At 42.6% G+C, this 22,843-nt stretch overlaps 1 protein-coding gene across 3 annotated transcripts in view; it reads right to left on the bottom strand.

Annotated features, from left to right (window-relative positions):
- LOC107189110 (bromodomain adjacent to zinc finger domain protein 2B) overlaps window positions 1–22,843 on the bottom strand; it is a 45,756-nt gene that overhangs the window by 5,746 nt on the left and 17,167 nt on the right. The window contains exons 2-17 of one of the 3 annotated variants that reach the window (XM_015577572.1): window positions 18,699–18,926; window positions 17,844–18,029; window positions 17,428–17,632; window positions 17,258–17,275; window positions 16,271–16,514; window positions 15,410–15,668; window positions 13,620–14,002; window positions 13,015–13,329; window positions 12,425–12,699; window positions 12,086–12,167; window positions 4,452–4,517; window positions 3,646–3,690; window positions 2,673–2,726; window positions 1,143–1,341; window positions 955–1,074; window positions 294–867 (exon numbers count right to left, since the gene is read on the bottom strand). In XM_015577572.1, the coding sequence (XP_015433058.1) occupies window positions 294–867; window positions 955–1,074; window positions 1,143–1,341; window positions 2,673–2,726; window positions 3,646–3,690; window positions 4,452–4,517; window positions 12,086–12,167; window positions 12,425–12,699; window positions 13,015–13,329; window positions 13,620–14,002; window positions 15,410–15,668; window positions 16,271–16,514; window positions 17,258–17,275; window positions 17,428–17,632; window positions 17,844–18,029; window positions 18,699–18,926 (3,253 nt within the window). The remainder of the gene's footprint in view (window positions 1–293; window positions 868–954; window positions 1,075–1,142; window positions 1,342–2,672; window positions 2,727–3,645; window positions 3,691–4,451; window positions 4,518–12,085; window positions 12,168–12,424; window positions 12,700–13,014; window positions 13,330–13,619; window positions 14,003–15,409; window positions 15,669–16,270; window positions 16,515–17,257; window positions 17,276–17,427; window positions 17,633–17,843; window positions 18,030–18,698; window positions 18,927–22,843) is intronic. The other 2 variants (XM_015577574.1, XM_015577573.1) reach the window with 2 other exon arrangements.

Raw genomic sequence — 22,843 nt, 5'->3', positions numbered from 1 at the left:
ATGTAAGAAGGTTAAATAAACATAACTGTAAACGAACCACATTTTAATATTTTTTGAAATCTCCTAGGTCAGAACCTAGATCTAAGTTTGACGGTACAGAAAATCCTCTATGAGTGTTCGAAGGCTCTTCGACATTGTCAAAAAGAGGTCTCCAGGTGAAACGCTGATCTTTTAATGAGGTTTTTTGTTTTAATATGGCCATTAGTTTATGCACTATTAAATATTCAGTGCCAAGGAGCCTTCGAACACTCCCAGAGTATTTACTATACTTTAAATCCAAACGTTACACTTACTTCCTGATCTTGGTGTCCAGAACGAATCTCTCCTTCCTAAGTTGAGCCACCGTCTCCAAGCTTCCTTCAATCTGTCTGATCACAGCCTTGTTCTGCAGCAGCTCGTTGCAGAGGAACGCGAGCATCTGGGATTTGTGTGTCGGGTTAAGCGCGAGGAACGGTTTGTCCCTCAGCCTCTCGGACATCTTCCAGGTCTCGTTGTTGTGCAGGTGTTCGTAAAATTGAGCGTTCTTCCCCGAACCGGTGGACGGATAGTCGCCACCGTTCTGATGATGATCGGCAAACTTCTTGTCGCGTTCCCGTTCAAGGCATACACCGGTCAATGCTTTCACCTCGCCGGTCGCGTTCGCGTACAAGTAGATCCGTAATACTTCGCTGATGTTCGCGTGGGTTATGTCCGCCTGTCGCAGGCTTTGTCCAAGTCCTGTCGTATGTCTCGCTGGCTGGGGGATACCAGGATCCTCTATGGCGCACACAAGCAGGTGGGTCATCACGGAGAGCATCTCTTCTTCCGCTTCTTCGTCGTTCAGAAGCGCCAGCTGAAGACTTTTTAAACTCGGCAGGGAGTCCATGTCTGTGGAGTCGAACGTAATAATGAACGAAAATGTTGAAAAACTGTCTTTCGATAGTTAATGCGGACAGTAATTCTGTAGACACTTACCAAAGCCCAAGGTTTCGCCGAAATTATGCAAAAACTCGAACACCATGACGATGTCCGAGAAAGCTTGGCCGGATAGCTTCAGTCCAGGTAATCTTTTCAATTCTGGCAGTGGTCTGTGATCTGAAATCGAAAAGAAACAAGCTGTAGAAATTCTACGATGTTTTCCAGGCAGGTTTCGAAACACGTACCTGTCAGCTCCATGTCTTCGACGGGTTTCCGGATCTGCTCGATCAATTCCATCTCCATCTTCCTCTGTTCAGCGCGTTTCTCTTTCGATGCTATTCGTTCGGCCCTCGCCTCGAGCCGTTTCTTCTCCCTTTCCTCCATCTTCCGACGATTTTCCAACGCTCGTACCAACGCCATGTGCTGTCTCCTTCTCTCCCTCTCCTAAGGGTACCCAGGCGAAACGATTCAACGAGGTGAAGAATAACAAAACGGACGGCGAGGGGGGAGTTGGTTCATGCAGCATTAACAGAAGAGATCTCGTGACATATTTTCGTTCGAAAGCACAACTTTTTGGCACGCACGGACTACGACAAACTCTACAACCGTCCCAAATACACGTTTCAAGGAAGCTACGCATGACAGTGATGTATACACGGATGCAATGTAACGATTCGTCTGAAAACCGATTTTCTTTTGATTCAAAGTGTCGTGCAACTGTTACCCAACCAACACTCCTCGATGTTTCTCGGCTACACCAATAATATTCGCGTCAGTTACCGACTGACTTTCGTGTTTTTTTTGTTTTGTTTTTGGTTTTCATTTCACGCGTCTATCCATCGGAACAAACGTTTTCGTAGCTATTGTTCGAAAACACTGTCGTGCACTGTTTAAATGGGGCAATGCTGAACTCGATTTTTTTTTTTTTCGTGAGCCAATTGAATTACTTGCGATTCCACTAATCTTTTAAGCGGCGAATATTAGAACGTTAATAACGTGAGATACTCTGATCGATGTGAACAAAGCGAAAAGAAGCACCTACGATGCATATGACTGGTCACGAACATGTATTGTCACCGCGGAACTGGTTAGTGAACGTGGGTATCTCGAAAAGCGGATGTTAACGAGGTTGACGCTGTTTGAGGAAGCTTCAAAGCGAGGTTCTTTCAAACAACATCAGCAGTGAGAATTCTGATCGTGAAAATCTCGAATAGAAATTGTTAGAAACTCTTTCACCGACATGTTCAGAAATTTTGATGATTGATAACAAAGATATATTCACATTTTTCTATTCCTTCCTTCTAATTTACTATGCAAAAGAATGAAAACGTGAGAATACATCTTGTTTGTCAAACAACAACAACTGAATGTTCTATCAAACGAAGCCTATAATACAAAAATCGTTAAATACGTTCGTTCGTCGAAGGTCGATCAGTAAAGTCGTATCTTCGACGAAAAAATCGACTTCTGTGCAGATAAGTCTCGAGTATTAATGCACAGTTGAACGTTAGTCGCTTGAAATCGTTCAAGCTCTATTTTATTATCGATAACTTGATGCACCGTCGATGGATTAAACCATTAATCACTTTACTTCAAGGGATGTGTTAGAAAATCGTAATTAATATTCGATTGTTACAGTTGGTTTAATCGATAGATAGTGAATATAAAGTGATTGACAACGACCAGAAGCCTGTGAGCGGTTTAAAGTTCGTGAAACACGATTCGTTCCGTTTAGTGGGGTTGTATTATTAAACTAGATTGGGCATGGGACATACCAGCTCGACGGTGTAGAGCATCTCGCGCTGCTTGGTGAGCTCCTGCATGTACATCTGCGGCACAAAACACATCCACAGTCCACCAGTGCTCGAACTACCTCTACGCTCAGACTAACAAGTAACTTCTCGCTCTCTTTAACGGGACTGATTGCTATACCAAATTGCGGGCGTCGATTCAAATTGAAAAGATTCAAGGTGACACGATTATATCCTTTCTTTCTCGATTGCCTTCCAGAATTTGTTACTTTCAAAGGAACGTACACGAATACTTTCTTGGTTGTAAGATTTTCACAAAAATTCGAATCAGTTCATCAAAGTTCCGTTTTGTTTTCAATTCTCTTTTTTTTTTTTTAAACTTTCGTCTACTTCAAACTCACGTACGAAATAACACTTTCCGTTCGTTTCAACACAATATCTACGTTGTAAAACCAAAAGGAAACACGTAACAACGACTAAACGGTAAGCAAACGTGTAAAAGAAGTTTCGACAGAGCATATATGTATCTATAAGAACAAAATCGAGAGAAAGAAACGAGATACGGTAACGAAAGGGTAAGAGAGTCTGATAAAATCGAGTAGAACTGAAATGTCATATCATGATCTCCTTACCGTCGTACAGCTTAATTTTTGTTATGTTTAAAATTCAACAAACGCGGCTGGTAAATGCAAATTTAAAAATAAGAACGACTGATGTTTTCAAGTGAAGACAGAATATCGAGAATCAGTATAATGAACCCGTTAATGGTCAATTATCAATAATAATAACCGTTACAAATTGGTACCGAAAGAGACGTATGAAATCCTCCAGCCGGAATTTAATGATATCGCGTATAGATTAGTACGAGATACGATGTGAACGAAAGCGATGGAGATAATGAAACGAAAGCTAATATTTCTACGGAACACACACACGCACACCGTCTAATCTACAGCAATGACACGATCTAAGGGGATCCGTGATCAATGGGACTCACCTGTTCCTTTAACATCACCGCCTGTTGCCGCTTCAGCTCTCGTTCCTGCGAAATCAGAATTAATTCCAGAGTTTATCGTCATCGTTTGTCGTAACGGTACGAGTAACTTCCATCCACAGAAAGATTTAAGCCAATCAAACAACGGGAAATTCTAGATTGTTCGGAAACAACTATGGATTGTACCTCTTACTCATGAAATTTATGTATCCTACAGCTCAAAAGTTTCGACACAAATAGCAAAAGCTATTCCAACTTATTCAACGATAATGCGTAACTTTTCATTCGTGACACATCATTTGGATTTGTCCGACACCACAGACAGTACGTCGAAGGAATTTTGTAGATTCAACAGGGACAGAGGATTTTCTTTTAAATAGAATCGAACAAATTATAAAACAGTAAAAAAATTTACCGAATAAAAGGGAACGTTCTGAGGGTTTAATGGTGAAGAATTAATCTAGATAATGTTCTTTTTACTCTTGCTAGACTTTCACTTAAAATCCCCATATAATTACCCCGCACAACCTAATAAAATTATATATATATAAAATAAATTAGTTCTACATCAAATTAATTTCGAAAGAATATCTTTTTGTAAATAGAATTAAATATATTCGCGTGGGTACAGTGTGAATCGAGCATGAAGTCTAACAGTGTAATTTACTGCTAAATCACACTCGACAGAGTGACGACAATACGCAGAGTGGTATCCCCATAATTTTTATTTTAACTAGCGAAGGGGCAGGGTCAGGGGTGGTAGAACCACAGTGAAACCAGGGTCCGTGTAACAACGATTTTAGGATTACCTGTTGCTTCCGTTGTTGCTCTTCCAGTCGTATCTTCTCCACCTCTTCCTGCCGTTTTTTCCGGGCCTGCGCACAATGCCATATACAACACGTCACTCACATCCGTCAATTTTTAGGTTCGTGAGTAAATTTACAAAATGATCTTTCGTTTTTGTTTTGTTTTCATCCGGTAGGGAAGCTTGTCGTTTTCGGAAAATTGAAATTCTCTTTTCTAACCCCCTCTCGATGTCTAACGCGAATCGCGTGGAAGTCGAGCGATAGATCTTTCGATGATAAAACAAATATCACGTCGTTCTTTGATCTATTGTGCTTAGTTTTAGATGTCGATTAAGAAAAAACGATTTTTGTTCATTTACATTGTTAATTTTAACTCAACTAACTTTGAATCTGACTTTCTAGCTCTGTAGGAATTGATTTCTATAGGTTTGGAAAAGAATATCTCCCCTTTTCTAATATTTAATAATTTTTAAAAAGGATGATATTTTTTTTATCACAGACTGATGTATCATTAAATATTCTCCCGTACAACTCGATACGTTCTAACAATTAAAGTGAATCGATTGGATAGATCGTTTACAAAAAAAAAAAAAAGTGTTAAAAGAAGACATAGACATTCTGTGACGTTGTTCATTACAGTTTCTAAGACACTTGATTCTCTGATTCCGAGGGATACGTGTGGACGTTTGTGAAATTTTCTTCTCTACAATCCATGTAATAATCTGTCGCTAAATTTTCTCTATTATTCTCCCGTTTGGAAATCGACCATTTTCGTGTTGTGATTCGAAAGCCAGGTGTAACAAGCCAGTCGCGCGACTATGTCAGCAGAATCGGTGACAGGGGATAAGCGCTATTCTAATAAGATGTCTAGTGAACTTTGTCTTTCTCTGTCTTAGAATAACTAAAGGTTGTTCGGTATTCGGACAAAAAAAAAACAACAGAATCATGGAAACCTGTTGATCAAAAACAGGTGGGGGGGGGGAAACCGTAACTAAAATAAATTTTTTCCCTCGAATCGACAAACAACATCTTGGCAACGTAGGGTGGTCCTGTTAACAATTCGATTGAATGACACAACAAAGAGAAGATTACATAAAACACAAGTGACTCGAGTCGCAAGGACTCTCGTTCATCGAAGTCCCCCAGAAAAAGCCACGTACAACCCCCAGTCGAAGAGAGCGAAAGAAAGTGGTGAAAGAGATATCGGCATGCTGTCATAAAAAACCTTGTGATATAAAATACATAATGAGAGAGAGAAAAAAGGTAGCAGCCAAGCAGAAAGTGAAATGTTACTAAAAAAAAAAAAACGTACCTCCGTGTGTTCGTGAAAAATCGAACAGAACCTCGGACGAAGTGAACACAAAAACGAACAAAGAACTCGTAGAAAAAAAAATCAAAAGCTTTTGACCAACTACCAGAGAAATATATAAAATATTTATATATAGAATATATCAAGAGAAATATACATATATATATAGATGTGTATACAAATATGTGTAAAAAAAACCACCACCATTTTATACAGAAGAAAGTTGAAAGACAGTTATAATTCGAGAGCATGAGAAAAAACGTGAAATGGTAAATTAGAGAGAGAGAGAGAGAGAGAGAAACAGTCTGTAGAACTGGTAAAAAACGTGAGAGATATTAATCAGCGCATGCAGGAGCCAAGCAAATATACTCGCCTTTATGGTATGCACATATTATAATTGTCAGTGTGTATCATAATTAATCGCTGAAGCTGATGAGTAGTCTTACTAACAGCACATGAGCGCGTCAGCCTGTAGAAATGGTATATTAGGTCTGAGCAGCTGTGAGAATAACGTGTGGTCGTGGCGTGGTATTAAGGTGTGTAATATGATATTAATAACAGTCGCAAACAGTAATAAGAGCGATAATAATTATAATAGAGCGGTACGATCAATCGGTTAAGTCGTATTACAATATATTTCCGCGACGTTTTGCTTGATTATTGCCAGAGAAGAACGGAAAGTAGAGCGTTAAAAGAACTTTAAAAAAATAAAAAAATAAATAAATAAATAAATAAATAAAACAACAGAAAGCGCTTTCGTATGCTCGACGTCAGAGGTGTTCCCCCTGCGCACGATCGGGTAGGAACACGCGCAGAAATTCGAAAAAAATTACGGCATGCTGGATAATCATGTAGCTAGCTGTTATTTCTTTGTATAGTGACAGGAGAAGCACAGGATAGCGTTACGACAGTTGGTAATTACTGATTATATTCCTCGTACTTGATACGCAGATAATTTCAATGTTAAAACATTGTGTCAGCCTTCGATCGCAATGATTTCGACTCTCGAGTCCCATTACAGCTTTTTTCACAATAGATACATTCCGAAGACTGATTCTCAGATGTCCACGTGGTTTACATCCTTCAAATTGCGAAGCTAAATACGAAAACTGTGTTCAGTCCGTATAGTTTTCTTATTCGTTCGCAATTTCGAGAAAATAGTCTGAGAATGAGTCACTGAATATTGAGTGTCTCGTGTGAAAGAACATGAACGCATCTCGATTCGGTCCCTCTACCGATCGATCCAAACCGAGGTCCATTTTCGAAATGCAATTAATAAGCTTGTAAATTTTATCCAGGAAACTGGTGACATCAATTTCAATTCTTCTTTTAGTGTACTATCAATACATACACGAATTCATATTTTTTAGACGAACTTATAAAAGGAACTTGAACCTTTTGCAAAACTAACGTATGCAATACATAAAAATAAATTTCTAATTATGAAATGATTCCGATGAATGGATCCATCCATTACTTTTCATTCGGCGTATCCCATCGGAATTTAATTTCATTTCGCTCCATTGGTTGCGTTTCGAGAAAGGATCTCGTTTTGGTGACCAGCAGGGACATTTTCACGTGGTATCACCCATCGTTTTCAGATCCTACGAAAAAGCACCGCGTGTGCGACTATGCGTGGCGCGCGTGTTTGGTTCCGTGTGTGGTGTCCTCTTTCGTACGATGCGCTGAATGTTTTTGACGTGGCGAAAAACTACTGGGTGCTTCGGTGCCGTGTATCCGTTCGTACATCGATCTATCGTATTTCCATAAGCCGTCGGGAAAAGTATCGACAAAGGGGCAAAGATAATTCCACTGGTGGAAGAGAAAAAGTTACGACCGCGAATCGCCGAATCTCTCGACGTTTCGACGGACGCGTAAAATACGGGGCCAGCGAGTTTGGCTTTTGCGAACCGCGGAACTTCTTCCCTCGACAGGACGAGCAACATAATCGTGAAAACAATAATGTCGCGTATGGAAGAATTACGCGCGGAAAAAGAAATATTTTCTCTCGTCTGGTATGCAGAAACTGAGAGGAAGAAACGAAACTAATAAGGGAAACCGTGAAACGAACTAAATATCGCGTCGATGATCAGGGGGGTTGGTGATGGGCTAATGTAAAATGACGATGTAATCGGTAAAGCAAAATGTTATATATGGTCATATACTACATGAAACTGATGTGAGATACTATAAAAAACAAAAAAAAAGAATGACGAGTATGGCGGGAAAATTGTACGATTCGCAAAATATGAAGGACAACATAGAAAACCAGGCAATCGTAGTCTTACCTCGAGAGGTCCTTCGTACAATCAGTCCTCGTGAAATCAGAAGAAAAAAAAAAGAGACGGAAAGAGGAACAGTGGACCAATGAATGACAGGGACAACAGTCAACATCCATTAGTGAGCATGAGGTCGATGAAGGTCTCGATGGCAATGTATGGGGTGGGGGGTTAGCGATTCGCGACTATAGGTGGGGCTAGGGGGAGGCTGGAGGATTGTAGAGGCAAAAAAGGTGAGGTGATAAATTCCTCGAAAGGCAATTCGTCCAGAGATCATCTATCTGGGGGAGGATAAGCAGAATGACGGGCGACCATGATGGCGGATGCTGCAGGAGAAACGTTCCTCGAGGTTTCGTCTTTGAAAAATATTTCTGCGCTAATCTAATACGATTCAGAAATCCATAAAATTATTTACAGTCTTGCAACATCGTGCAAAAAGATCGTCCAAACATCAACCACCCCGGGGAACCATCCCTGTTTCCCTAATCCCATCAATGGTCCACCCCATTCAGTGACTCTTCTACCTCCAAAGGGGGTAACGAAAAGACCCGCCCTCGAAGGACAAGTTCGTGGGCCCGACTCTTGGGGCAGGGGGATGGGCTTTCAGAGAGGGGGGGGGGTTGGTTTGAGGAGGCGTCATACGACGATCTTACCTCCAGAAGCTCCTGACTTTGCGTCTGGGTCTGGGCCTGCTGGGTATTGTCCATGCTGGCGATGGTGGTGGTGATGGTGCCTGTGGACGTGGTGCTGGATGTTGGTGTAGAGGACTGCGTGATCGGTTGCGACTGCGTCAACGGCAACGGTGTGTTGGACACGGCCGTGGTGGTTGACGAGATGGTGGTCAATGGTAGGGGTGGTGGCGGTGGCGGAGGTGGCGGTACCACCTGGACCTGAGGCGGTGCCACCACGACAGCAGCCGGTAACGGTGACGATGCTGTGCTGGTGGTGTTCGAGGCTGTGAGCACCATCGTGTTGACAGACAGCGTGGTGACAGACGGGGCAAGGACGCACGAGGACGCGGACGACATGATCGCCGAGGATTTTTTCCCGTCATCCGGATGATCGGTGTGTTGCATCATGTCGCGATTCCTCCAGCTCTCGGCGATGCTCTCGCGATTCTTCCAGATGGTGGCGACCGTGCTGCTGGCCAGACCCAGCTCCCGCGCCACGTCGCTCTTGCTCTTGCCGCGTTCGATCTCTTGGATGATCTTCATTTTCTGCTTGATCGTGAACGCGAGCCGCTTTCGACCCTGCGTTTGTAGGTTTAGGGATGCCCAATAATCGATCGTGTTAATCGACGGTTGTTCGTTACGTGTCGGATCGCGTGCGAGTGATACCACCCGTCGCTCTTTACGACGCGACGACGCCCTTTGGTCGGGGACGACGACGACGCTTGCGAATTGTTTAGAGCACGGGTGAGTAGAAGTAGTAGGTTGTGGTGGTGGTGGTTGTGGTGGTGGTTGTGGTGGTGGTAGTTGGATTCGTGGCGTGGTCTCTCTGTGAAGAGGATAGGCTGAGCCTTTTTCAAGCTTCGCAACGAACTGAAAGTTGCAAGAGAACAAACTAAGGGGCTCAAAAGCTGCGAGTTCAGGAGGAGAGAGTTCGACGAGACGGTACCTTTTTTTTTTTCTTGGCCGTGTATTCGTGCGTGTTCGGACGCTTTCGGTGAATCGACAGAGGCGCGCAAGCTGGACTCAACGGGATCTTACTTTTTGCTGGTCCTTTGCGGGAATTTGAGAAATACTACTTTATAGTTTGAATGCTTTTTAAAGTATTATATCGGAAACAGTAACAGATAAGAAATCTGATTATCCATTTGCTCTAGAAATAGTCGTTTACCGAATATATTCGAGGAATTCATAGACATACTTTCCTCTGTCTATAACACAATTTTACGAATCTACTTAGACATGACAAAACTTCATCCGCGTTTGATTACGCCAACACCATTGATAGAAACTGCGGATATTTAATCTTAGAGACGATATTTAAATACGAATACACACTAACAAGTGTTAAATATACACTGACAATTGTCACAAAAATTAATTTCTATTCCATAATTCTGATCCAATATAACCCGCGCGCCTCCGTGCAAACTCACAAAGCGATCGAACCATCGTTTCTACGCTAATCAGTTCAATTTCACCAAAACGTTCGTTTCTAATCCGAATGAAAAGTATTTCTTCACGGAAAGTCGGGATCAACGATTAGGATCGATTATTCAGCGGAATGGGCATCCCTGCGGTCTCGTCCCAGCCGGTTAACCCAATTTCTATCTACATTTTGCACTTTTTTTTCCCCTGTCTCTTATCGGTTGACGTTCTTCCCTTTAACGTCTCGTTCCGCGCGGTCTGTGTTTGCGTGTATGTTTTCAGAGAGAAAAGGGGGGGGTGTTGGCTGGGGGGTCGTGGACGGGGGGCACACGTGTGATGTTCAGTGCGTGTGAGAAAGGTGGATGCAAGTGAATGCGCGGGGATGAATGAGCGAACGAGTGACAGTGATTGAAGAGTGATTGAAGGGGGGCTTGGTTGAGGAACGGTGTGTCTCGCAACGGGCGAAGGGATCACGATCGGGCATACTTTTTGGACAAACTATTACTATATATGGAGACGGACTATCAAAAAGTTTCTACATTCGCGCAATCTACTGCTTCTTCGGTTTCGGCCTTGCTGGGAAAATTCTCGACTTTTTCACGGTGATTCGTTGAAATCGAGATGAATTTTCCTTTTCGCGATGAGCAGTAGTCCGAGAAGATTTCCGGGCAAGGCATTTTCGTGCTTTTAGAACCGCGTGCTCCGATTAGTTTGACGATCGATACAAATTTTTTAATTCTGATTTCTCGATAGTCCGGGTTCAGGTAATTTGGACTGATTCGGAGCACGCTTGGTCGATAGCGAGTACACTGGATATATGCAAAGAACGTGTTCGTTGCGTCGTTCACGAAGAGCAACGAACCGTCGTCGTCCAGTTCTCGTTGTTCTAATCGCGTCGGTTCTAAACTTCTCACACGATCATTCGCCTTTATCTATGAAACTAAGTGATGGGGATAATGCCACGGCATAACCGGGTACACTGAGACTGGTCTACAGCGCACATAAAAAGCGTCGGAGGGAGCTATTAGGCATCGAGTTCACACGACTATAACAAGACTTCGAGCAACAAATTTCGACTCTCGTTAGCGGAAATTATTTTTTTTTCAACGAGAGGATCGAGGCCGCGTGTGTGTTTTTCCATATCACAAACTTTCCCTCCAACAGAAAACGATCATCGAACAAATCCTTAAAATTACTCCATCGCAATCTAGTCTAAATAATTTACAGAAAATCGTGCAGATCTAAATTGTAAAATATGCGTCATTCGATTGTAGTGATTCGACGAGCCAGACGCGTGAATGACACACGGTGACCTCGATTCTCTCAACAATTTCTTCTCTTTCACTCTCTCACTCTTTCTCTCTTTTTCTCCATGGAAGCCGCCACGGTTCATCCGGTCGGTTCGAGAAAACCGAACGATCGCCGGGTCCCTCGCTCGGTCGCGTCGGTTCACGCCGAGTGAGAGAGGGCCCGGAAGCGAGATGCAGCCACAAAACAATCTCCGTTAAACGACTAAAAGTGACGTTCGACTCACTGAGGGGGGAGGGGATGAGTAAGAGAACGAACTAAAGAAAGCAAAGAAAACTGTACTGAATCGGGGACCAAAATCAAAAGAGAGTTAAGGGGTTATATATATATATCCGAGTATACAAATGTATCCGGGTTATAAGCATATTCACTGGAGGGAATATGTATATATATATAAAATTTACAAATAGATTTATATATATAATACGTATATAGAATATGAATAATATATATATGTATGTATAATATAAATACGACACACACAGAGAGCATGCGACACGCACGACAGGTGGACAAAAATACAAAAAACGTAGTAGGTATCCCAAATAGAGTAAGAGAACAGATTCCTTGTGAACGAAACAACGAGAATCCAGACAATAAAACGTGAAAAAAGGAAGAGACACGATCGTGTGAGCGTCAACTTACCTCGAGTAGCTGCTGATTTCGTATCTCCCGCTCCCGTCTGACCGCCTCCTGACGCTCCGATTTCTCCTGTTCCTTGATCAGTCTATAACAATAATTCGTACGAAAATAATAAATTGAAAATAATTTTAAAAAAGTGAACATAGATTTTTGGAGCGCTTTGTACTCTAATTAATGCGAGGATCGAACTTAGCCATTTGTTAAAAAAAAATCGTAACTACAGAGCCTGCTTTGATCTTTGTTTTCTGCAAGAAAGTTTAATCAGTCTATATATGACCATCCTTTAACTGTTCTACTTCCCATTAATGTTATTTATAGTCTCATAGAAATGTTCAAACCGACCTAGCCTGCTCCTTGTGCCGCTGCGCCTCCTCCTTCGCCAATTTCTTCGCGTACGCGAGCTTCTCCCGTTCGTACTGATTGTTCACCCGCACGTCCCTGAAGCCACCCGCGGCCCTGAGCTCCTCCAATCTCCTGGCCACTTCCTGAGCGCCCAGCCTAACGAATTCCGCCTCCGCGAGGCCCATCGTCGGCTGCAGAAACTCACCCACCAAAGGACGGGACGAGAACGAAAAGTTCGCCGTCGTCAACTCCGGCGGATTCTGTTGCTCCAAAAACTAGAGTAAAGAACATCATACAATTCAAGCGATTCAATCGTCATTTAACACGTTGACTGTCAGCTATGAGATAACTCGTAGTTGAAACATTGCAAACATGACAAGCAAACTCTATTAATCAAACGTATATATTTTCAAAGATTAAAAAATGAAATAAAGTGTGTCTGATTACATACTGCCCTTTCCACTGTGGCAGTCAACGTGTTAATTTATTACATCAACATTTTCCCCGACATTTCGAACAGATCACGCGGTATAGTTTAATTTCAATCGTAATATCAAAGCAAGGTTAATTTTCCTAACACGTGGACCAACCTTCGCCAGATCCGGACTGCTCCTGAACGTCTTTCCGCAAGGACTATAGTAAGACACGTCACCCTTTATCACCCCTGATTTTCCTAATCCCTTGATCACCGTCTCCCGTTTCCAACCACGGTCCAGAGGCACCTGAAGATCCCTCTCGCTGGGTTTCACCTTTCTTCTCTTCGCGCTCGACACACCGTCCGTGTTGTCGTCGTCGGTGTCCGTCACCGCGTCGGTGTTACTACCGCTTTCGCTAGTCACGTCCATGTTGCTCTCCTCGCCGGACACCTCGAGCAGCTTGTTCTTCATCTTCTCCTGCAAAGACCGCTATATAGGGAGCATGGTTTTAGTGCGAAATCATAAATGAAAAAAACAAACAAACGCGAAACCGATCGGGCCCCCTCGGTCTCTTCTTTCTTCGTTGGTGTTGCCCCCCCCCCCCTTTCGAAAAAAAATCAAAATTCTTCAGAAATCAAATCAACGACATTAACAAGTCGGATGAAGGAAAAATTGTTTGTTTGGATGAAGAAAAAGATGGAAGAAAAAATTGTTATAAAGTATACTGAACATTCGAAAAGAACTGAATAAATCCTGCACGAGTGAAGTCTCAGCTTTACCTGATTCTTGTCGTCCCCCTGGCCGGTCGCGGAGGCGTGCAGCTGAGCGGCGAGGATGTTCGACCTCAGCAATGAGACTTGGTGGGACAATGGCACGCTCGGGTCCAAGGTGGGCGTAGGCTTGATACCCAAGGCTCTGCTCTGAGCCAGCAGCGAGGCGACCGTGTTCTTCTTCGGTTTTGACACGCCACGACCCAGGTTTCTCGGTCTGCCGTCCTTGTGATGGGTGGTGCTCGCGCTTTCGCTCTCCTCGCTGCCGCTGCTCGGCCGTTGCGGCGAGTCCGCGGCAGCAAACAGCTGCGCCAACGATGGACTAGGAGACGCAGGCACCGGCACCGAGTTTTGCGGCACCCGTCGCGGTTTCGGGCCCGGTTTTCGCCTCGCTGCGGGTCGCGAATCAAATTTTTCCATTTCAAAGGGGACTGAATGGAGTGGAGGAACGACACAGTATCTTTAGAAGTTGTATTTTTCAGCGGTAGAAGTCGCGATCGCGATGAACGTCTTTTTGGATGGGACTCGATGTTCGCGCGAGGAACGGGTGATTGTGAAGGAAATTTGAAACTTTAACCCTCGTCTGTCCCTCATTTTCCCCACTTAATTTGTCCCTCGGTGTAAAAATTAATACAATGAAGCGATAAATAGTTAAATTTGTAAATTCTTTACAATAAAAATCACAAAGCCTCAGCTAAATTTACATATACATGACAGAATAACGGCGTTTTTCAGGAGAAAACCGTGGTAAATTGACACAAGGGACGGATGAGGGTTAACACTAGAACTACCAGCATTGTGTAACATACAGGGTGTAACAACAGTGTTGTAGGTCCAACTTGTAATGGGTCACTCGTTAGGTGATTTAGAACAAGTTTTTCCTTAGCGAAAATGTTATCCGAGGCTTTGTTAATGATATTAACGAAAAATCCCGACCAATCAGAGCCTGAGTCCGCCGGCCGAGCTCTTGTGGTCTCATTGGTCGGGGTTTTTCGGTAATATCTCGTTAAGAATGCCTGGGATGATATTTTTATTATGGAAAAACTTGTTCCAAATTACCTCACGAGTGGTTCGGTAGCTCTAGTGTTAAATCGGGTCTACACTTGACAGATCAGTACGATGGACTATGATAAATGTACGGTGAATCAGATTTTTCATAGCTGAATTGGGCATAATTTTGTTCAAATGATACATAGTGAAAAGCAGCAGTATCTAAGACCGGCATCCTGACTTTTAAACAGTTCATGTAATTAAATAATTATTTCCCAAGTGTCTACTCATTCAAGAAGAGATATTATAATAAAAATTGAAATTTCCACTAAACCTTAAACACTTGTTTATCCTTTATTCGTTGTTCGAAACTCTTTACCTACACTATCCACTAAAAGTATGGGACCAAAGCTCATGCCTGATGAAACAGTAACTCATTATTCCGTTACGATATAATAAAATTCACGGAATCAGTGCATATACAAATCATTTCCTATCAGTTTTAGCATATTACTTTTATCAAATCTTTGTAGAATAATATTTTTCTCCTTCTTTAATTATCAGATCTGGCCACGTACTTTTGGCCGATAGTGTAGATAATGAATTTGCACATCTCTGCTTCATAGCACCTATACTGACAGAAACACTTCTAAGTGTTTCCTTTTGTTTGCACAAGATCGTCAAGTGCAGACCCGATTTTCAAGTTCTTTGTTAGTTAGGTGACACGTCCACGATGAACACATTTTAGTGGGATAGGTTTTATATGCAGAACGATGAAAAGTGATACGTGGACTCTCGTGTTTACTCACATGTTCGATCGGAGGCTAGTAACGACTGGCTCAGATTGCTGAGCTGACTGAGAGGCTGACTGCTGGAGATCGGCGAGCTACTGCTCGTCGTCGCGGGTTTCAGGGAGAGATTCAGCGGCGCGTCCGAATCGTTCGAACTGTTCGCGTTTGTAGTCGTGTACGACGTCGGCGCCGGTAATACGGAACCGTTGGTCGAGTGTGCCGGTAGCTTAATCACTTCTACACGATCTACCGGTTCTCTGTAGTCGTTCGATTCGGTCTGAAAAAACAACGAGCACCAATGTTACGAAAATGAGCTGTTATGAACAAGTATCATTCTTTTATTTTGTTTCTTGCACTTTTTTATTTATGATATTACCAGGGACAATCGTGAAAATTAGGGGTAGGTTGGAACCTAACTTTGAAATTCTCGGAACTCAAATCGGAAACTTTGTAAGATTTGGAAACTCTCGAAACTTGAAGTGCTGATTTTGTTTAGTAAGAGGATTATTCTGTTTTAAGAACTGAAGTCTCAATAATTTTTTTTACATAAATCTTCATTGACTATAGCTAAACAAAACGTAAAAAGAACATTTATGTTTTCATTTATGAATTCTCGAAACTCAAAACTTTCTTGGGTTTCGATGTGTTTCGAAATTTCGAGAAATCCATCCCTAGTGAAAACGTATTCGAACGCGGTTAACCCTTTCTGCTCTGAATTATTTATTACACCACTTAACTGATTAATTAACTATGCCATATGGAATCTTTAGGATGATAGTATGAGCTATAAACGCTAAGTTAGTGATTCCAAATGGAATCGAGCAGAAAGGGTTAAAGTCGTGTTTTCAAGGGGTCGTATAACGTAGAAAAGAGAATTACCCCTGAACGGTTGTACTTTCTGGGTTCCATCATCAACGACGCTGTCGTCGTGTTCGTTTGATGAGCGCTTAGAGCAGGTACCGGAGGCGGATGGACGCTCACGCTCGGCGTGTCCAAGGATATGGTCTTCTTTCTGCCGCGGTTCGTTGTGCCAGGAACCTTTGGACCGACTATGCTCGACGTGTACTTGATGATCTCTGTGTCGGGAGGCAGCCGAACACCTCCAAGTATACTGCTAGGATCGCTGAATAAAATGAATTTCATTTCGTTTTAATTAATCCGTCGCAAGTTCTTTGAGTCTTTGAATCCCGTTGGGGACCTTTATCGTGAACCCTTTCTCGAAGAGAATCGAGAACACGATATTATTGCCCTAGTATTAGACTGCGGATCTTTGTGTAAAATCACACCTTTTTTGTGACTGGTTCGTAGAGACAAATAAAGTGACGTAATTTCTAGCGTTTGATAAAAGTATTTACATTCTACTCTTACTTAAGAATTTCATCAACTTAATAGGTAAATTAAAATATAGAAATTTTACAGCAATCTATCATTGATCTATTCTAAGCACATTTTAGATCCACCGTCCTCGAGTAATCAATCTCCAAAAACTGTACATTCTGGTTCAGGTTTACCCGTTGCGTGGAGTTTCTCTCGCTATTATTTTTCTCCGTTGGAATATGAAATCCTACTGGGGCCGGCGGCGTAACCGTACGAAAGACAAATTGTTTAAAGCGGCGGCAACGTTAAGGGCCATCGAACAATCGTAACAACGGAATTACACGGTCACGAGCGGTGCATGAAAGTTAAATGACCGAGGGTGTACAGAGACGCGGAAGGGAAACGATAATACAGAGGTTCACGGAGAGAAATTGTTGCGAGGGAAATATCGATCCGCCCACCGAGCAACCCTTTTCCCATTTTTATTCGTGATGCTGCACGTATGAGTTTTCCTTCTTTCTTTCATTCTTAACGATCTCTCTGTCTCACCTGCCCTCTTTCGCTGAACTGCAGGTTGTGTATCGGTAAGCATGGAAAAATAATTAATGGGAGACGTAAGTGCAGCGTGAATCCGTTAAAAAATAATGGAGAGGGAATGAGGAAAATCGCTCGGTTTAACGAGCGGCCACCAGGGCTTGGGAGACTCCCTCTTTACCCACCTGACGACGTTCGTTTGCGAATTCGTCGTGCTGCTGGCCGATGTGCTGTGATGAGAGGACGTGACCGGTGCCTGCGTCGAGACCGGCATACTGCTGCTCGTCATGATGCTCGGCGTCGTCGAGCTGCTGCTGCTGCTGCTACTGCTGTTCGCCGCTGCCGCTGCTGCAGCCGCCGCAGCAGCTTTGTGACTTTTGCTTGACTTAGCTGTGATATTTCACAAACAGATAACACTTGGATTTTTAACTTGTACAAGCAAACGATTCCTTGTGTCCACGAAATTCTCAACTTCTACGGTGTTATACGGTAAATCCTGTATGAGTGTTCGAAGGCTCCTAATGGTTGTATTATTTGATCTCGAGCAACATTAAATGGGACACAGAATCGAGAAAAGTAGACGATGGTAAATGATACTTACACTTACTAGACTTGTGGGACGAAAGGGACGGGGGATTAAGTAGAGAGGCAGGATAGGGCGGCAGGAGGCTCTCGGCGCCAGGCGGAAACCCGGGTAGTCCTGCCGCTCCTTGTAACCTCGCGAGGTAGTCCTGTGCCGCCAGGTGCGAGGCCATCGTCCACCATGCCGCGCTCGCGGGATTAATTCCTGAATCGAAACGTAACGATGTCATTGTTGAAAAATAAGTCAGTCAAATATAAATAGATTCTAAAAATAATGTACTTATATTCAAAAATAAATATATTTATTTATTCTACAGTATTCATATGGTGAATATTTCAAAGTAGCCCGTATCGGCGTTTTTTCCAATCCTCAAAACACTTCCTAACGCACTTTTCGATATAGCCTTCAGCTCATTCAGCTATTTGACTTGATCTACTCTATTGTCCTTTCATTGTTCTCTTCATCTTTGGTAACAGAAAAAGTCACGTCCGGCGAATACGGTGATTGAGGCATCACTACAATGCAGTGTTTGACAAACTTTTGTTGACAATTTTTCAGAACAAAATAGGTGAAGGTGCTGAAGGCTATACTGAAAAGTGTGTTTCCATAGTGTCTTAAGGATTGAAAAAATCGCTATTGTAGTGTACTCGATGGGGACTAATTAGAAGGGGGCCATATTGATGAACAAATAAATATTTTTTGAAGTAAATAAAAACATTCGATTAAATCTCGTGTATTCGTATCCACCTCATAGTCGTTGACAACTTAAGTCACCAGCGACCAATTGACAGTGCGTAAACGGTCAAATAACTACGCGAATAATGCAAGCCTGCGAATAATGAGATTATTGAAAAAAGGGGTAATGACGATTACCTAAACTCGCGGCTTGACTGGCGGCCACGCTCAAAGTGCCAAGGCTGCTGTGTGAGTATGGGGGTGGCGGTGGCGCGGACGCAGGCGTGTGGCCCCCAAAACCGGGAGCAGAGCCACCTCGGCCCAGGATGGCGTAAGCCGATGGCAAATGATGGGCCCCCAGCCCATATCCACCGGGCATCCCGCCGAAAAGCGACGATGCTGCACTGTCGCCCCGCGGCCAATACGCTGTAATAGAAACCAAAACGAGGCTCGTCCAATTATCCCCTCGAATACGAGACCTCGTCGTGTCATCGATTTCATTCCGAAACACACTGACTTTGACTGTGTATCACCCCCACTGCTTACGCAACAAAATAGTATCGGATTCGGGCGTAAACGAGAGACAAAGAACAAAGTAGTTTCTATAGAGTATCCATTATCATGGTTGTCAAATTAACCCCTTGCCTCGCACGATTTTCTTGGTGTCTACAGTCTTCGGAATTACTACTTTATAAACCTATTGCTTATAAAAGCAAATTGTTCAATATTTTACATACTCTTACAATGACTATATTAGTTCCTGATTTTGTGAACAAAAATTCTTGCATTAGACACCAAGAAGATGCAATGAGTGGGTTAATGATTATATCAATGTTTACCAATTTCAAGAACACTGACATCGATCGAACAGAATTATTTCTCGAACGTTTGTTCAAGCGTTATGCCTTTTAATACCGCCAATAATTACACATTCGTCCGTAACGAAGCCAGGGACTCGCTATAGCTCGAATAATTACGACAGAGGAGGTGGGCACGTCGATCGACTGATACCTTCATCAAATTTAAACAGCGGGGTTCGCGCGAAACTCCGGTCGTTGCGTTGTTAAAAATGAAAATTACGATAGGAACACGCTCTCTCCACCATCCCCGTTATCGAAATAATCGATAAATCAATTGAACCGGCTCGCCGCGATTGGTAACGCGCCGTTACGTCGACTTTGTCGAGCGTTATTTTTTTCTTCCTTTGCAGGTACACTGCGTCTTTGTGTCCGTGGATATCGAGACTGTCGCATATAGTCGCGTCGACTCGTTGGTTTACAGAGATTCGCGCCATTCCCTGGATGATACGAGTTAATTAATCAATTATCCGCGTAACAACGACGACAGTAGATAGAATGGCGTGCATGAGTCGTCGAAGGATATTTGCGAATTCACGAAAAATTAAACGGTCACGGGTGTTATCGAAATATTTTGCTCTCGTTACGTACACAAGTGAAAAAGAAACCGAATCAGGTTGGAGTGCAAAAGTGTGGCGAAGAGGGGTAACAGCGAGGTACACACGAAAACAGGTTTAAATAATAGAACCGACTGACTGAAAATAAATTGCCCGCCATTATTATTCGCGTGGACCGAGAACAGGCTCGAAGCTTTAAATTATTTAATCAGGGGAAACTGGCAGCGCGCGTGTGGAGGAGCTAGTATTCAATCGACATAAAATTATAATTCGTCGCCCGAGTTCGTAACCGTTCTAACTCCATTTTTCCAAAAATTTAGTTAATCAATCTACGTACGTCTCATTGGTTCAAAAAGTACAATTTCACCATAAAATAAAGCAAATTCAACCTAGAAAACAACAAATATTCTTTTAAGTTCTAACTCAAAAACTTATAATTTTTTTAAATACTGTAATAAACAGCAATTCAGTAGATGATATTATAGTCTCTCTGATTATTTCACTGTTTTCCTACTTTAATAATATCGTATTAAACTTCGTAAGGAAACTTCAACCACAGTTTCCTCAGTTCCTAAACTAGTGGAGATAGAACACATAAGAACTAGAGCGACGAATTGTCTTTGGATACCTTTTCTGGTAGAAAACAATAAAATCACCATATGCACGATGACAATAGGAACGTGCTACTTGACCTGGAATACCCTATAAATGATGTTTCAATAGCACAGGCGGAGCTCACGGAGAGAAACAAGTCCGGCGAAGATTCTATTAACAGTCCAATAAAATTCAAAGATCGTACGATATTATTCTTTCCTACAATAACAATTACAGGCTTCACCGTGAGCCAACCCGATAATTAAATCGTCTTCGTTAATTAGGATTATCATGGGGCGGCGGCGCGCGTTCACCTATGGGCCCAAGCAATAATTAAAGTATTAAGTCGCATCGACAATAATAATAATTATCCACGTCGGTCGGTCGCGCGAGCGTACGCGAGCATCGAAGCGTTGCGCGCGCGCACACGGCGAGCAGGAAGTAGCAGCCCAGGGGTAAATTGCAGAAGCTAAGAACTCGTTATGATAATGTAGTTCGGCCCACCGCTGTCCGGCTCCGGCAGTAATGCCCGCGGAACGTCGATATACTTTCTAATTTTCATAAACCGCCGACAATTTTCCATTAAACTCTTTTCCACCCTGCTTTTGTCGCGAGTAACAATTACGATGGGATCGTAACTGCGGTTACATTATGTAATTCATTAACTGGTCGTCTTATCGTAGATTAACCCCTTGTCCTATAACATCGAGTCAGACTCGTGTTGACGATTTCAAAATCGTTTCAACATAAAAGAATATTATTCTGTTTTTTTTGAGTCGAAATGAAATGCCACGTTGCTGACATTAATTTTTTAACACGTTGAATACCGTCGGGATTACCGATGACCCCCACTCTAGGTAGTATACATTTCGAGATTATATTGAATTTCCGTATTTTCAAAAGTTTGTCATGTTTATCGATCCGATAGAAATAGACGTACGTTTATCGACGAACACTCCAAGCAAGTACTAGAACACCTAGTGTTAATGGAGACCAGCGAAGAGAGGAAGTGCTAGTTGTATAAAGGGTCTAGGGACACTCAAAGGACATCTGGTAATTTTCATGGAGAACCTGAATCATTAAGGGTTTGAATGTTTTATGAATTCCCATTTACAGGACTCTGTAATTACCAGATCAGTATAGTATAATTGTCGAAGATCCGTGTCCGACCATTATCGACGGTTTCTACTTGTCCGAAACACCACCACGATATCATAGCGTACAACTAAAAAAATGTTCGAAACATTATCCAGAAAACTGTTTTACAAACACGAGAAATAAACAGAGAACTCCATTTCGAGGGATCAGTTACATTAAAAACGGAATGAGAATCGAGGGAAACTTTACCAAAACGTTTATTCCATCGTGCATTTCACGCAATTCCACCGGCAATAAACGCATCAGACCAGCAGCTACAATTCATTATTTATCATCTATCACTGCGTTCTACAACTTTTCCCGTCCACTTATATCGCTTAAATTAACTGCAAAAGCAACGAAACTGGAAACAACTTCCACTCGAAACAACGAACTAAAAATGCACCATTACGAAGACCATAAATACGAACTAACGCGTGACTCGAGCGATTCCTACATCGGCTTTAATACGACTCTCGAGTCGGCCATGTTCTCCCGCATTACGTGTCTTTCAGTTGATTCAAGCCGCAGATCGATATACGAAAATTCTTCTCCGAACCCCCACCACCACGAACCCAACACGATGCACAGTGGTTCCACCGTGGAAACGTTACAGCCCGTAATCGTCTTGTATACGTGTGTCTCCCGTGTGTATACATGTTTGTACAATTTATTGTTACAAACACGGCCACGAGTGTACCGTTGATTTTCTACGAGTACCGGCGGCCTTGAGCAAGGCCGTGGCATTGAAATCCAAGCGCCGCTTTAATTTATACCGGTCGTTGAACTCCCTGGCTGGCTTATACGACTACTTCACCGGCTGAGCAGCTGCATAATGCAGCTCTAGGCGCATATGTATACACACGCATGTATATATGTATACGTATGCACACATACGCGTCAGACGCGAGATTGAAAATTTCGTAACAGATTTTCCCTTTCGTTGCCTGGTTCGTTCGTTTTCCTTTTCCCATCTCGATTCTTTCCAGCTTATTTTCCAGACAAGAGTAAAATTTTTCGAAGGTATAAAATTCTTTCGTAGACACTTAATGCTCTGTTGATGAATTTTCTTTGTGTTTAGAGCTGTATTGGGTGTTCACTTGGAGAATCGGAATTTAATCTGTCGGTATCTTTCTGTAGTTATAGTAAGGGTCCCGTCTTCGATGCAGTATTTTTTGTGGCAATTATAGCGATCGGA

The sequence above is a fragment of the Dufourea novaeangliae genome, unplaced genomic scaffold (genome assembly GCF_001272555.1).
Source record: "Dufourea novaeangliae isolate 0120121106 unplaced genomic scaffold, ASM127255v1 scaffold125, whole genome shotgun sequence".
Taxonomy (NCBI): Eukaryota; Metazoa; Arthropoda; class Insecta; order Hymenoptera; family Halictidae; genus Dufourea; species Dufourea novaeangliae.
This window is presented reverse-complemented; position numbering and strand designations above follow the sequence as displayed.